At 41.1% G+C, this 15,321-nt stretch overlaps 1 protein-coding gene across 1 annotated transcript in view; it reads right to left on the bottom strand.

Moving 5' to 3' along the window:
• drosha (drosha ribonuclease III) overlaps positions 1–15,000 on the bottom strand; it is a 146,274-nt gene extending 131,274 nt beyond the window's left edge. The window contains exons 1-8 of the mRNA XM_085362786.1: positions 14,971–15,000; positions 14,829–14,868; positions 11,690–12,518; positions 11,546–11,614; positions 9,833–10,133; positions 6,455–6,596; positions 5,062–5,222; positions 1,598–1,678 (exon numbers count right to left, since the gene is read on the bottom strand). Of these exons, the coding sequence (XP_085218912.1) occupies positions 1,598–1,678; positions 5,062–5,222; positions 6,455–6,596; positions 9,833–10,133; positions 11,546–11,614; positions 11,690–12,516 (1,581 nt within the window). The 5' untranslated portion in view covers positions 12,517–12,518; positions 14,829–14,868; positions 14,971–15,000. The remainder of the gene's footprint in view (positions 1–1,597; positions 1,679–5,061; positions 5,223–6,454; positions 6,597–9,832; positions 10,134–11,545; positions 11,615–11,689; positions 12,519–14,828; positions 14,869–14,970) is intronic.
• Between the last annotated feature and the right edge of the window lie 321 nt (positions 15,001–15,321).

Here is a 15,321-nt window from a genome sequence, read left to right as displayed (position 1 = left end):
CCATGGACCGGTACCGGTCTGTGAGTTATTTGGTACCGGGCCGCGAGGCTCGTGTGTGAAATATATGGTTTTCAGGGTTTTTATGGTTAACTCTGTTACCCTGGGTCTTTTCCTGTGTTATAGTTGTGTGTTTTATTTTGAAAGAAATATTTACACGTCACCATAGCGACCAGAGAGCATTAAGGGGCAGAGAGGAGGATGTTACTCTCATTGTTGTTGGCGCATTTCAGGAGAACGCTGCTAATAAAGTTACACAATTACACAGTGAATTTGTATTTATTATTATATTTACAAAATACCACAGTTTTTGTCTTGGCCGCATCATTTTACTTTGTTGTATTTACACCTTAAATATTGTCTGACAAACCGGTCCATGGCGCAAAAAAGTTTGGGGACCGCTGCTTTAATGAATACAACACTGACCAAAACAGCGATTAGCCACAGTGGCTAATTCCATCTTTTCAGTCTACTTTTAAAGTATTTTAATTCCAATCTGTCATTCACCTTCTTGGTCCTTTATAATCAAGCCAAAAAACATTCAATTTATACCGATTTAGAGCGAAAAAGGCATCAAAATGTTCTAATTATGAAGGTTAAACTGCAACATATTTTCCAGTTTTCTTGAGAAATTACTTAAGCATATACAGTGGATTGTTCTGCTAATGGACTCTTTATAGGATTTCACTCATTAGCTGGTTGAGCCGACTGGAAAAAAAAAAAGGGGGGGGGGGGGCATTGCTGTTCCCTTCTGCAGATGAATGCAGTCACGCAGAGGCATCTTGTTGAGTGCAGAAGTAAGTGAAGAGCAAAGCATGTTTGCAGAGGTTATTATGAAGACAAACTGCTGGTATGAGTGATGAGTAAAAGCTTAATTGGCATCCTATAATGAGCATAATTATAAAGTCAATACACATTAGAAACTTATTAAAACAAATAATTGACTAACAACTTCCAGGTCAACAAAGAGCAACAAGAAATTAACGCACTAATTAACTCAAGGCAGATTTTTAAGACAGAAAATATTACTAAAAAAAAAAAAAATCAATCAATCAATCAATCAAATATACATCCCCAAACAAGTGAGTATGGAGCAGACATTTACCCGCCTTTGTCTGGAGGATGATGCACATTTACCACTATTTAACGTACCTATCATTGGTTAATAAAGTCATTAAGGATTCATTAAACAATCCCAGAGTTTGATCATTTCCTACTGGGCATAAAGGCAAAAGAAACTGAACGACTGAGCTTTTTGTAGATAAAATGCATTTTACTTGTTAGATGAGCACGCGGCTGGTGGGAGTTATAGTTCCAAAACACAGCAAAGTAAGAAAGTGAGTCATAAAAGAAAATCTATCTCAGTGTGTGGAAAAATAGCCGATGAATCACTCGGACGCAACTCCCCAGTCAAATTTTCCTGAAATGCAATATCCTTTTGTTCTTTAAGATGCTTCTGTCTCACTTATCGCGCCTTTAACACAATAGAAGATGGCCTCTGTATAGAAAATGCTTTTAGCCTGACTAAAATAATGCCCTTGCCCCCGCGTGGCACAACTTCAAGGTTATGAAAGGGTGATTTATTCATGGCGTGTCATACCTCTTCCCCCGGGTAGATGCTGTGGCGGATCCCTGTACGTCTGGCCTTGGCACTGCACTTACACAGGGGACCATCATTCATCTGGACAGAAAGAAAATACGTAAATCAGACAGAACGGCTTCACTTGCCATGTATAACACAGGGGCTGCTCAACATTTTACATCTCTAAACTGCAGACTCCTGACCTTTATTTCTTTGCTGCAGTTTGAAGTTTTGACTTTTTAAACTTCACTTTGTGACACTGTCTCCGCAATACATATCCTCACAATAAAACTGCTGGCCTATAACTTTATTACACACCGTCTTTCCATCAAGTGGAAATGACATTTATTCAAAGCAGAAAGAGGAAGCGTGCAACTGACATAGAGACGAGACAACAATACCCAGAATACCTAAAATGTGAAAGTCGGCTGTCCTGTCACCGCAACCAAAAAGCCAATAAAGACCCAAACCAGGAAACCTGTGAACCAACCACGTTCCATTGACACGAGGGTCACGGCAGTTTCAAGTGGTTGGTGGCAGACTTATTCACACATCAGTAATTTCCCTTGCAGTAAAGATGTAGCTAGGTGTATTCAAAACATGAATTAGCGTGGCATTGTTCAGTGCTCTGGTGCCTGGATTGAGCCACTAATGAAGCTGTAGGATTGTGTTACTCTTTCTGTGGATACTAGAAGTCCAACCTGCAGGTGGAAAAGCAGATTGTTAGATTTGGCTGGTGAGTCTATATATCTGTTTTTTTATGTCCCACTGAAATATTTATGTAGACAGCAGCTTCAAAATAAATGCCCAGAGGCTCTGCTGGCTGCTGAGTTTGAAGACTTCTTTATAGAAGGACTTTGGTTGTATGTGCTGTTAGTGGTTTCAGATATTTACAAAAAGACTTTAGAAGCCAACAGGGAAGAAATGGAGTCCTTACTGTAGCTACACTAGATATTTATGGCCACAACAATCAACTCTTACATTCTGCTTTTTTCAAATGTTTTTTGCAGTCTTATCGAGTTTGAAGTCTGTTGTGGAGTTAAGTAATGTGCAGATTATCCTCAGTTCCAACAGCATAGCTGGTACGGTTTCTTTCTTCTTTATTGGATTATTTAAAGTCAGTATTTATTTTACCTATGTGGATCTAACACAGATGAATACTGGACTGCAATGATCATATGGATGCCCTACAGCCTTTTTGACAAGCTTTTTTCTACTCGTTCTTCTTCTACTCTTTAATTACAGAGCCATGCTGTTGTAATACACGTGGCAGAAATAAGTCAGGCTTTACTGGAGAGCATTTTATCTACTGTCTTAAAACTAGTATATACTCTCACAGTATGAGAAAGTTACAAGCAGTAGAGCATAACTGTTCTACTGCTTGTTAAGCAAACACCTAATGAGCCAGTGACATGGCAGCAACTCAGTGCACTTAGGCATTGAGACATGGTCAAGATCCTCCGGTGAAGTTCAAACCAGCCACCGGAATGAGGAAGAAAAGGCAGGCTGGTCCAAGTATTTCAAAAACTGTGCATCTACTGGGATTTACCTACACGACCACCTACAGTGTTTACAGGGAATGGTCTCAACGGACTAACTATCCACTGAGCAGCAGCTCAGTGAGTTGACAAGAGTACATCAGTAACTTAAATAACGCCTCCTTTTAACCAACGTTTTCAGAAGAGCACATGTCGAACCTTGAAGCAGATGGGCTACAGTAGCAGAAGCCCACACCAGGTGCCCCGCTCCTGTCAGCGACGAACAGGAAACTAAGGCTACAATTCATACAGACTAATCAAAGTTAGACAACAGAAGACTGTAAAAACGCTGTCTAGCCTGATGAATCTCAATTTCTGCTGCGACATTTGGACGGTTCTAAATTGAATGAAACAGGAAAGCATGGATCCATCTTCCCTTGTTTCAGTTCAGGGTGGTGGTGGTGGTGTACTAGTGTGTGGGATATTTTCTTGGTATCCCATGATGACCACAGTGTACCCACCTTCTTATGGCTGCTTTCAGCAACATAATGTGTCATGTCACAAAGCTGAGATCCTCTCAAACTGGTTTCTTGAAAACAACAGTGTACTCAAATGCCCTCCACAGTCACCAGATCTCCATCTAATAGAGCTGTGGTGGAATGGGGGTTTCACATCACGCATGTGCCACCAAAAACTCTGCAGCAACTGTGTGATGCCATCATGTAAATATAGATCAAAATCTGAGGAATGTTTTGAGCACCTTGTTGAATTTATGCCACAAAGAATTTAAAGACTTCTACAAGCAAAACGGGTCCAGCCTGTGTGGAACTGCGAGTGCATGTGTCAGGAAAATGTGTTGTTGGAGACACCTAGTGTTACCGCACCATAAAAACAGTGGTTTGGCAGGTGTTTGACATGCTTCGATGTCTGGTCGAAACACACATAAAAGTATGTCACTGAGATCAATGAAGGCCAAGATCAAAACCAGGTGGAGTCTGACCTCTGAGTATTGTGATGATGGCTCATGGATTGGATATTCAATCTTTTTATATAAATAAATACCAGTTAAATGGAGGAAAAACACCAATAATAACTTAGTAATTCACACATTTAGTAACTAAAATATGGAAGTGTGATGTTAAAACTAAATTACTGTTATTTCCTAAAAAATATAATATATTATTTATGTTGTCTGATGAATTTATTTCGTTAAGTGAGACATACATAAACGTATGTGTAGACTTAGTTAAATCTGACAGATTAAAAAAAAACTGAGATTGCAAAGTCATATTTTGCTGATGCAAAATTCTGCTTGAGGTTTTAATTCAGGATTACTTGAGTGCTTTTCTTATAATGTCTCTGGTCTAACGCAAAGTGAGGTCTCTGCAGTTTTCCTGCTTTTATTCACAATGCAGGGCCAGTATCAAGTCAATTTCACATTGCACAGCAGGAGCCAGCACATCAGATTACATCTAAGCGCTGGAAATAGTCTGTTTGGTTTTGGAGAGGGTTCTTCCTGGGTAGAGAGTACAGGGGGGCAGGAGAGTTAACATCATCAGTTATCACATAGGCATAAATCACAAGGACTTTGATCTAGAGAGCTGGCAGGTTAAGGACCATTTAATGTCTGTTCTGGCTGCAGGGGACATCTGCATTCTCACTTGTTTCTCTGCGGGGTGATGTCTTTGAAAGTTCTGGGCTGTAGTGCACGTGTAAAAAAAATGTTATTTGATTGATTTACTTTAACTTTTAAAATCATTGATTCAAAAATGAATATAAAGTCAGCTGTTGTCAAAAAACCAAATGTTTTGGTTAAAGGTTTCAGCCTGTCTGTGCAGCTGCCTTATCGTTCTCACATCGACAGTATGTCTTCCAGTATTTCAGGAATGCTTTCAGATTGAGATATTCCGTATGATTTAATACTTTGTCGGGCATGAATTCAAGAGGTATACACAGAAGATAGAACAATCTATCCTCGGCATCCTTTTGTTAAGACACACTAACCTCCCCGGGGTCATTGTACCAGAGCTCCTCGTGCAGCCGGTCGGGGTGAGCTTTCTTCCTTTTGATCTCAGCGATGACATCAAAAACCTCTGAGTCAGAGCTGCTGGAGCAGGTGGTTCCTTCGCCTTCTGACTCACAGTCTGAGTCGCTGCTGCTGTCATCTGAAACCACAGTGCAAGAAGGTCTTTAATCATGTGAATGCTACGCGGCTAACGATTAAAACTAATTCGGCGAGCCGGAGCTGGTCGAGTGGTTAAGCTCCTCTGCTCAGCTGTGCCCTCGCAAAGTATTACACTCACAAGGCAGAGTCAAAGTAAAGTAATCTGTCAAAATGCTTTAAAACTGCGCACTCGGGCTCTGCCAACTCTTGAGGAGGAATACTCACCCTGGCTGTGTAGATGACACAGCAAACCTTAAGATCTGTTACCCAATTTGCACTTGCTTAATCTTTCATTATGCAAACAAATAGAGTTTAGCATGACTAACAGCTAACTGTGGTGGTTTCGTTGTCTAAACACTGTTGTTCATAACAATTTCCAATTTTCATGCCAGTTGCAGTCTTTAATGCATCCGTGAGATTAAAAGCAGGGTGCACTTGCCAAAGTTGACATCTGGCACTTGTGTTTTCTCTCCTCCTCTCTCACTTGTCATTCTCCCTCACCGAAAACAAACCTCAAACCAAAATGAGGATTATAATTACCATTCTGCTGAATGGTTTGTGGCCCTTAGCTAAGCAGAGTCTTTAATTCTTATCAGCACTTTAACTCGAGTGTTTGATTGTGAAGTCGGCGCCCAGAGCAGCATATTTAGCAAATTGGATCTCCCTGAGTGAGATTTATATTATTGCGCTGGTGAAATAGACAATCGGGCTGACAGCCCTGCAGATAAAATCAGAAACATAACAATCTCTGTCTCGCCCCAATGCACTGCTGAGAAGATAGCAAGCTTTTTTTCCCCATATCAATAAAAAAGGTTGTCAACAGATGTTTTAGCTGATGGCTTTTATTTGGTAACACAAGTATGTGCAGGCCAAGGGTTTATTTAAAGACGATCATACATACATACAGTCACAACAGCAGATATTAAACATTGCCAGTTACAAATGATGAGGGCAGTGTATGTAAAATTCTCTGTCTTAGATGGCTCTAAACACTCAGTTTCAGCAAGTTTTTTTATACTCTTGGCCCTATATGATGTCATTTAGATAGGAAATTCCTTATATGGCCATCTCAGGTAAATAAGCCCCGCCTACTTGCTGTTCAAATCTTCCTCTGACAAAGGGCAGCCAATCAGAACAAAATGTGGAGCTTGAAATGAGCATAATAGATCTCCTTTACAGAATTAAGTTTAAAGACTGAGGTTAAAGCTAAAATATAAAAATAGCACAACTAACCTGGGTCCTCGTCCAGTTTGGTCTTGGGCGGCTCCCATTTGGGTCGAGCAGCCTTGGCTCGCTCCTGTCTGTTTCCCAGCTCTTCCTCAAAGCGCTCGTACAGATCACGCAGTTTACTCGTTCCCACCACTGTAGAGTCTCCCTGAAATACAGCAGTTCAAATGCAACAAGCCAAGTTTGTTCAACTGCTGAAAGTTAAATGGAAAAGTTGTAGACTGAGAAAGGATTCCAGGATCTTTTAGTCAAACTAACATTTTAATATTTAATGGATATTTCAGTCAGAGCCACTTTAGTCGAAAGAAAATTATAATTTCCTCCTGTGCTCATTGATTATTATTATTATTTATAGTGCAGTATGCCTCATGTAGCTCCCACTCTTAAGTGAAGCCTAAGATAATGCATCTCTAATTAACCCTCAAGCAACCGAATCTAAAAGAACTGAGGTTGGAGTGGTGGTCATACAAGTATTCCTGTATATTTTATACTGATACACTGACTGTTTATACTGTAAACTATTTATACAGCGCTAAATCACAACATCAGTCGCCTCAAGTCGCTTTATATTGTAAGGTAGGTCCTACAATAATACATACAGAGAAAAACCCATCATATGACCCCCTATGAGCAAGCACTTTGGTGACAGTGGGCAAAACCAGGCTCAGGGAGGGGTGGACATCTGCCGCAACCGGTTGGGGTGATATCTTTCCATTAAATATTATACCAATGGGCCAGTTCATATGAAATGCTGTCTGGTGGTCTCTGGATCATTTGCCCTGTTTTGTAGATGATGTGGTTCTATTGGCATCATTGTGAGTAGACCTCCACTTCATACTGTAACAGACTGTAGCCAAGTGTAGAGCAGACGGGATGAGAATTAGGACCTCCAAGTCTGAGATCATGGTTCTCAACTGGAAAAGTGTGGAACTGCTGCCCCAAGTTGAGGTATTGGTTTGTTGTATTGAAAAGAGAGCAGGCCGTGAAAGCTATCGGTTAAAATTCTACATTTTACTCTCGCCTATAGCCAAGAGCTTTAGATAGAGACCAAAAGAATGAGATTATGGGAATAAGCGGTGGACACGAGCTTCCTCCATATGTGTCTGCTCCTGCCATAGAGACAGGCTGAAGGGCTTGAAGTAGAACTGCTAGTGCTCCACATTGAAAGGAGCCAGTTTGGCCATTTGATGTAAACGCCCACTGAGGACCTCCCAGTGTAGGTGTTTTGGGGCAGACCCAGGACACACTGGAGAATCACATCTCTATGCTTGCTTAAAAATGCCGCAATATTGCCCAGAAAAGATGGAGGAGGTGGCTGGGAAGAAGAAGGCCTGGGCATCTTACTCAGACTCCTGCCCCCACAACCCAAACCCTCAGAAACAGCAGAAAATGGATGGATGTGCAGATGGATGTAAAGTTGTAGGAGAACAATGACAACTGATGGAAGGAAACCTTTTTATTATTAAAAATATAATAAAATCACATAGAAATATCAGACTATTCTGTCAGTTGAATTTTAGACTGTGCACTCTATACAAGACATGCTGACAGGATGCACCAGCTGATGAAGGTTGGCATTGAGATGAGATGAGCTGGTCTGGTGGGATTGTAGCTGAGCTTGATTTTGTGGGCTGCCAGAACTAAAACTATGTTTACTTTTGTGTGTTTTTTTTTATGCTTTCACTGGAGACGGTTCTGAGCAAAGAGGAAATGAGGACTGAGCCAGAGGGGATGACATGCAACAAAGAACCCCAGCTGGACTCTAATCAGGAGGATTCTGGGATTACACGGTCAGTCTCAAACCCACAGGCCTCCAGGATGCACACTGACTTTTTAAAACTTAAGCACAACTATATTTGAGTTTCTTTAATATACTCACACTAACAGTCTATTGATCAAGACAAAATGTGAAGTTAGGTGGTATAACAATGTCACAAACAAAACTGCAAAACATACTTATGCCTTTAAAAGAGAAAATGATCTGCTTTCCAATAGAAATGTATCTTAAATTATTACAAAGCTTGGACCACTGTGAAGTGTAATCACAGTGTAAGTGCAGTTCTACACACATCTGGCACAGCTACAGTAATTGACACCCAAAGGTAACATCCTCTCTGTCATAACAGAGACACAGGAGAGCTAAATCTGTTTGTGAAGGATGCTTACAAGTAAAGTTGGGTTCCCGCTTGACATTTAATATCACTTCAGTTTTCCTTTAAGGACAGGTCAAGTGTCTGCCAGAATGTGTAATATGTGGGGAGAGAAAGGAGCTGAGGACACCAAGCATTAGAGACTACGGATAAAGGTCAGCGAGGAGAGAGGAGAAAAAGTAGGTGTCAGTATCTACAAGATCCAAAGACTTCAGAAAAGCATTTGAGAAGGATTTGCTAAAAGAAGAAAAAGTGGCAATAAGATGTTATTTGAGTGTCAGCTTAACTGACTGACTGAAAAACATACTGCTACAAAGCCACCAATCCAAAAAATATCACAAGTAAATATACGAAGTAAAAATACATAAAGATCTATGGTACTTTATTTACTCACAACACATGTAAGTGCATAACTACAGATATGCACGCTTTTGTTAGGTGTTCATAAATGTTCTGCTATGTTGGGTCTTCAAGAGGATATGGAATGTATCGATATATGCAGGGGTGCACATAAGTGGTCCGCAGGTGAGCATTCGCTGTCAAAATAAAAGACGCGCACCAGATAAGTTGCAACAAGCGTTAGCGTACATATGAAAGGCACTGTTTACCCTCGTGTATGCTGTGAACAAACGTCCAGGGAAGCCGGCCTTCTTAAAGACACTGGGTGGGGTGCTGGAAAGTGCTGCAACTGGGGACTACCTTTTTCTACTGGGAACAGTATGAACCAGAGGGAAACGGCTTGCTCGGTCTGAACATGAGGAGGTGGCCAGTGGGGAGAAGGGCTGAGCTTATCTGCTTAGACCCTATGGTCCAACCAACAGAAAATAGACAGATGGATGGTGTGGCAATGATGACAGAATAAAATGGGTATTTAATAGTTTTGGTGTTGATAAGCTTATTGAACTGGTTTCTAAAGCTTAGAAAGGACAGCAGGTCAAATTATTTCTTAAGTATTTATAATTTATGGTACTCCTTTTGCTCTGGTTTCTTGTTATTAGTCTGTTGCAAGCCTACTTGGGGTGGGCACATCTTTCAAAAGCTATTCTTTAACACCACTGCAAACAAAATTAGTGTAATGGCAGAAAGAAGATTCACAAAGTTTCCTTTTAAGAATGTAATATAACCACTGAACTACTGTCCCCTTGTTCAGGCAAGAAAGACAAATATATTGTTAGAGTTACAAATCAGGAATTTAGCAAATGTTAGCTTTATGAAAAAAGAAAGATAACAGTACCACTTGGTCCATGGGGTCATTGGAATAGTAGTTCTCTGCGTGGGTGCACCGAATCCAGGCAGGTTTCAGCAGGTCTTCCTCTTCTTTCTCGTCATCGCCCTTCTCCTTCACTTTTTCTCGCTCCCTGTCCCGTTCCCTCTCTCTCTCCCGCTCTCGGTCTCTGTCGCTGAAGGCTTCATCAGAGTCTCTGCTCCTTATGGCGGAGAAGCTGCGCTCTCTGCTCAGCCCCGAGGAGCTCTCTGACCTCCTGTCCCTCTCCTCCTCCCAGCGACCACGTTTCCTGTCTCTGCTCGTTGACCGGCTACATACGAAAAGGAAAAGTCAACATGAGACATGAGGATAAATCTGAGTTGAGGTCTCATGTTTACACTTGCTCATTATATCAAAGAAAATATATTAATACTAGAAAACGGCAAGAAATTAATAAGTTAAACTGTTTGTATGATACTACTTTCCTTTGCTTGAAAAATGACCTCTGTCTAAATAGAGCCACTGCTCAAGAAACCAGTTTTTTCTGCCACAGAGGTTTTTTGACATGATTCATTACCAGTATGGTGCCTTCAGGTTTTGATCTTAGGTATCATGACTTTGATTTAAAGTAGATATCCATGAATCTTTACTGAGGTCTGTCTCTTTTCCTCCTGCTTGACAGCTCCATCTTCAACATCCTTTGTCCAGTACATCCACTTTCCCTCCTCTGCACAAGTCCAAACCCTGTGAGCCTCCAAACCGCTCAACCCGAGCGGTCCCTCTGATACACTCATTTCTAATCCTGTCTATTCTGGTCACTCCCAATGATAATCTGAGCATCTTCAGCTCTGCTCTCTGTCTTTTTGTCATCTTGTAAAACTCCCCTTTACTTTTGCTGCCATCCTTCTGTTGCAAATCACCTCTATCCACTCAGCCCTTCCTTCACCTCTCTTGTGCACAGTCTCTTGCTTTGAAATCTTAGGTAGGGCTGTTCGATATAACGATATGTATCAGATGACGATATAAAAACGTCTATCGTTTCCTATTACGCAATCATTTGTTTTGTGGTGTCGCAAAATAAACTGTTTACGGCAATATTTTTTCATCGTTTTAAAGGTCACTGTAGTGACTATATTAATTTCTTAAAGTTCTCTCTTTATCTTATATTTAATATAACCACACTACGGACGGACAAGCGCCTGTTTTTATGCGTTGTGGTTAGCAACAACGAGGGTAACACCATGGGTGTCTGCTTGTTTATTTTCTACATAAACCTTTCACAATAAAGCTCAAGATCCTGTTGAGACTTTTCAAAATAAAGTGAATCACGTGAAAGAGTATGCAGAGTGTTTACGGATGAGAAGCAAAAAAAGAGCCGCCATGGCACATTTTAAAAATGTGAAACATGTTTTCAAATCAATAAACACCTTCAGGACACTCTCAAACAGTGCTGGAGTAATAAAACGTTTGTTGCAGTCAAAACAGGAAGTAAAGCAATGGCAGAGATTTTTTTCTATGATTCAAGGAAAGAAAAAGCATAATTTCTTCTCTCTATATAATCTGAAAACATCTTCTGTACTGATGTGTGAAATGCTGGTTAAAAAACAACTATGAACGCTTTTCTTTCAAAACCAAGGATTTTTCTTTGTGACCTTAAACTTTGTCTATTACAGATTTAAAAGGTTTATCGATGAGTACTATTTCACAACAGCTGCATTAAGCCAAACAAAGCAACACGTGTACCTTCGAGGCCTCTTTCTGTGCCTGTCGGGTGACTGGGATCTCCGACTGTCTCTGTGCCGATACCGCTCTCTGTGAACAGACAGAGCAGTTAAAAGGAAATCATTTCACTGATTGATTTCATTTGGCAGAGCGTCGTCTGTGTACCTGCTGCGATCCCTGCTCCTGTGTCTGGGGGGAGTCCGGCCTCTGTCGTATTCAGACCTATACCGCCCACCCTCTTGCCTGCTGCGCCTGTCTGGACTTCTCCCGCGGTCCTTCCTCTCTCCAGGAAATTCCATTTTGTGCCTGTCGCCGTGGCCTCCATAGCCAAAGCACTTCCGCCTGTGATCATCGTGCCGATACCCTCTTTCTGGGGACCTCCTGCTGTCCATGGGCTTCTCGTACTTGTACTGCCCCCCATGCCTGATGCTGTGGTCTGCTTGAAACTGGGTGTTGCTTTGGGTGTAGCTGGAGCTGAAGGTAGGAGGAGGGAATGGAGGGTGAGGAGGATGGGGGTAGTTCATGGAGTACGGAGCGTGGTAGTTCATTGATTGAGAGGCCATGGGGGGAGGCATTGGGGGGTGTGGTAGCGGCGGTGGGGGCACAGGAGGCATCATGTAAGGGTGGTAGGCATTTTGAGCAGACACCTGCGCCCTTGGAGCGGGACCACCTGCGGAGCCGGGTAAGGGAGGAGGTGGAAAGTTAGGTGGCGGTTCAGGGAAGCCTTGTCGGGTGGGGGGCTTCGAGAAAGGTGGGCGCACTGGGCACTGGTTAAGAGAATTGGAAGTTTGGGATTGAACTGGTGGTGGATACTGCATGAAGTCAGGGTGTGGAGGCATGTAGGGGGCAGTCTGCGAATCGTAACGGTAGGAAGGAACTGGAGGCTGGGGAGGGGGCGGCCTTATGTTGGTGGGTCTGTAGTTCTGGTTGGCACCGTGCTGGCCAGGAGGCACTCCTCCCCGGGGACCCCCACGATCCTGATGGAAAGACATGGCTGTGGACAAAAGAAGACAATCGGGTCAACACAACTGACATCCACCTGCGAATGAGACACATCTGAAAATCAATCGACTGACATGAAAGCTTTAGTTTCCACTCACAGGTTTCAGCCTCTAAAGCCTAACCTGTCGCTGGCGTCAGACAGGTTGTTTCAAACATGTGTAACTCCTGAACTATTTGCTCAATTGAAATAATTCCAGTGGTTCCTGAAAGCAGCGACTCTGCACTTTTATTAGTAGTAGTATCGTATCCCTGCCTGGGATTAGTGTAACGACCCCGAAGATCACTGAAAAAGCACAGAGTTGATGCTTTCGGGAACCATTGGACTTTTTCAAATTTAAGTATTCAAAAAAAACATTTGTTCCGCCCAAAATAAACATCAGACCAGAAAATCAGACTTTTATTGGCCACTAGTATTGGCTCACAAAGTGTAGTGACGGCCAGAAGTTTCGGCACAACATTTGTGTTGCATACTTTGACAAGTCAGTTTTTTATTTTGATTATTTAGATTTATTTCTTTTTTTTAGATCTCTTTGATAAAGTGAAAAACAGTCATTAGTATTGTCATTAGTTTTAAATACTTTGATTGGCAAATAAATCAGATTTGTTTAAAGAACAGGACTAGCCCCAGATTCTCGATCAGATTACAGTATGGAGAGTTTCATGGTCATGGACCCAAAATGGTAAATTCATGATCTCCAAGCCCTCATCAATTTAGCCTAGTGACATGGAGCACCAAACTGCTTCTGGATCAATGGAAGAAGATGTTTTTCTTAAAGACAGTTTTAGTCAGTCTTTACTCACCATGGGCGGAAAAGCAGAAGCCCAAAAAAACTTTCAAGTTCAAGCATTGATAAGGCAGGAAATGCCATCAGTCAGGATTTGGCTCATAAGCTGATATCCAACATGCCACAGAGAAATCCAGAAGTTATGAAGAAGGTGGTTCAACAGTTTACATTTTTTTTGCATCAATTTGATTTTGTTGCCAATAAAAGTCACTGAAACATATGAAACGCGTGTTTTTGTTCTTTCCCAAATCACAGAAACATGCAAAAAAGAATCCAAATAAAAACTGAAGTGACACAAACAAAAAACTGTGCACTGCCAAAATTTCCGTGCACGACTGTAATTTATTTACTGCATAAGCTGCTAAACTATAAGAACGCCAACGTATAAGTAGAGTTATATTTTATATTATAAATCTATATTACAAAATCATTTGTGTCTAAAACTATAATTAATTTAGTGCACCAGTTCTTCTTTACACTTCCCTCTAAATGCTGCAAGTCTCTCAGCTAGAAAGAGCGAGGGTGGCTGATGTCAGGCTGCAGATGGACGTTAAAAAGAAATTCTTTCCATTTAAAGTTCCCAAACAGCTCGATTGCTGTAATTATTTTATTAGTATTAATTATTATTATTATTATTATTGTTATTATCATTATTATTAATGTGATGCATCCTGTAAGAGCAAACTACTCATTGGGGAGGGTCTCTTTTGGCCAGTTTGCTTCACAGGAAAGATAATACTGGTAAAAACAAATAAGATATTACCTCGCTATTTTTTCATGGTATCGTGATCCTCGTGTTACGTATTATTTCATTAATAAATATCGCTTCCGTTCATTAATATTCTTAGAAGGTTTTTTTCCTGCTTATTGGAGAGAGTTAGGAAAGAGTTCGAGCCCAGCCTAATGCTGCCTGGAAATAAGGACGGGTTCGCAGTTTCTTTAATATTGTGATGATTCATTTAACACTAGTATTGGATCAGCAATCAGAAAAGCTTAGTAAAGGTTGGGTCGGTGCATCAAATACACTGTCACACAATGGTTGTTTTTAAATTGCCCTTTCTCTACATGAACAATCTCGCTCAAGCTCAATCTCTGGACGGACAAACGAAAGTCGTAGATTTGTGACCAGCACTTTATTCCCCTAATGTGTTAATCGACGCAAATGCGTATATTGAAATCTAATATTGTTGTACATATACGGAACTCTGAGCTTGATATAATGATTTTGAAACTTAAAATAGCGTTAGCGTCTTATAAAAAGCCAAATAAAGGCTAAGAGATAGTAAAGGTTTTCACAGCTGAGCACCGTTAAACGAGCTGCTTGCAATTACGAACTCCACCTAACCAATACAAACATAAAACGCAGAAAATAACCAGCAGCAGCCGGCGTAACGTAAAGGTTAAAGGAGAAGCGAATACTCTAATTTAAGAGCATTATTATCCTATGCTAAGGTTGGATAGACGGTAATGTTAGCAAGTTAGCAGCAACAGCATCATGTCAGGATGTATGAAGTTACCTTCAAATCGAGGAGGGCTAACAACAAAAGTGTGTCATTCCTGTTGGTCAAAAAAATCCAGAAATTCTAAATGTTGGTACTATATTGTTATTATTATATTTTAAATATTTGTTAGTAGAAGCTATGCAATACGGCTAGCTACCTGGTCACGCTTTCGAGGTGCCCGTGTTTCAGGTCGGGACGTTTAAGGAGACGGACACAGATGAACCAATCGAATTCATGGATTTGGGGTTGTCCAATAGAACTTTATAGTTTTGGTGGGTTCCTAACGGCGTCGTGGTAGCACACAAATAAATTAATGAATAAATACGTTTTTCGCATTTTAGAACCATTTCGAGACTTAGACTTGGTCTGTCTGTGGCTTTTAAAATTAACATTTATGCTTGCGACACAAAATGAGATTACTTTTAGGAAACGTGTGTGGTGCGTAATTTAAACCTGAACTATGTCTGCTAGACCCAGTCTTGCCTTTAAATAGGCACAAAGTCTAGGC

This window comes from Diplotaxodon limnothrissa, linkage group LG9 (assembly GCF_057381915.1).
Source record: "Diplotaxodon limnothrissa isolate DT_005_m linkage group LG9, D_limnothrissa_male_GT1.1, whole genome shotgun sequence".
In the NCBI taxonomy this organism is placed as follows: domain Eukaryota; kingdom Metazoa; phylum Chordata; class Actinopteri; order Cichliformes; family Cichlidae; genus Diplotaxodon; species Diplotaxodon limnothrissa.
Note: the sequence above shows the minus strand (reverse complement) of the source record. Positions and strands in the feature narration are given on the sequence as shown.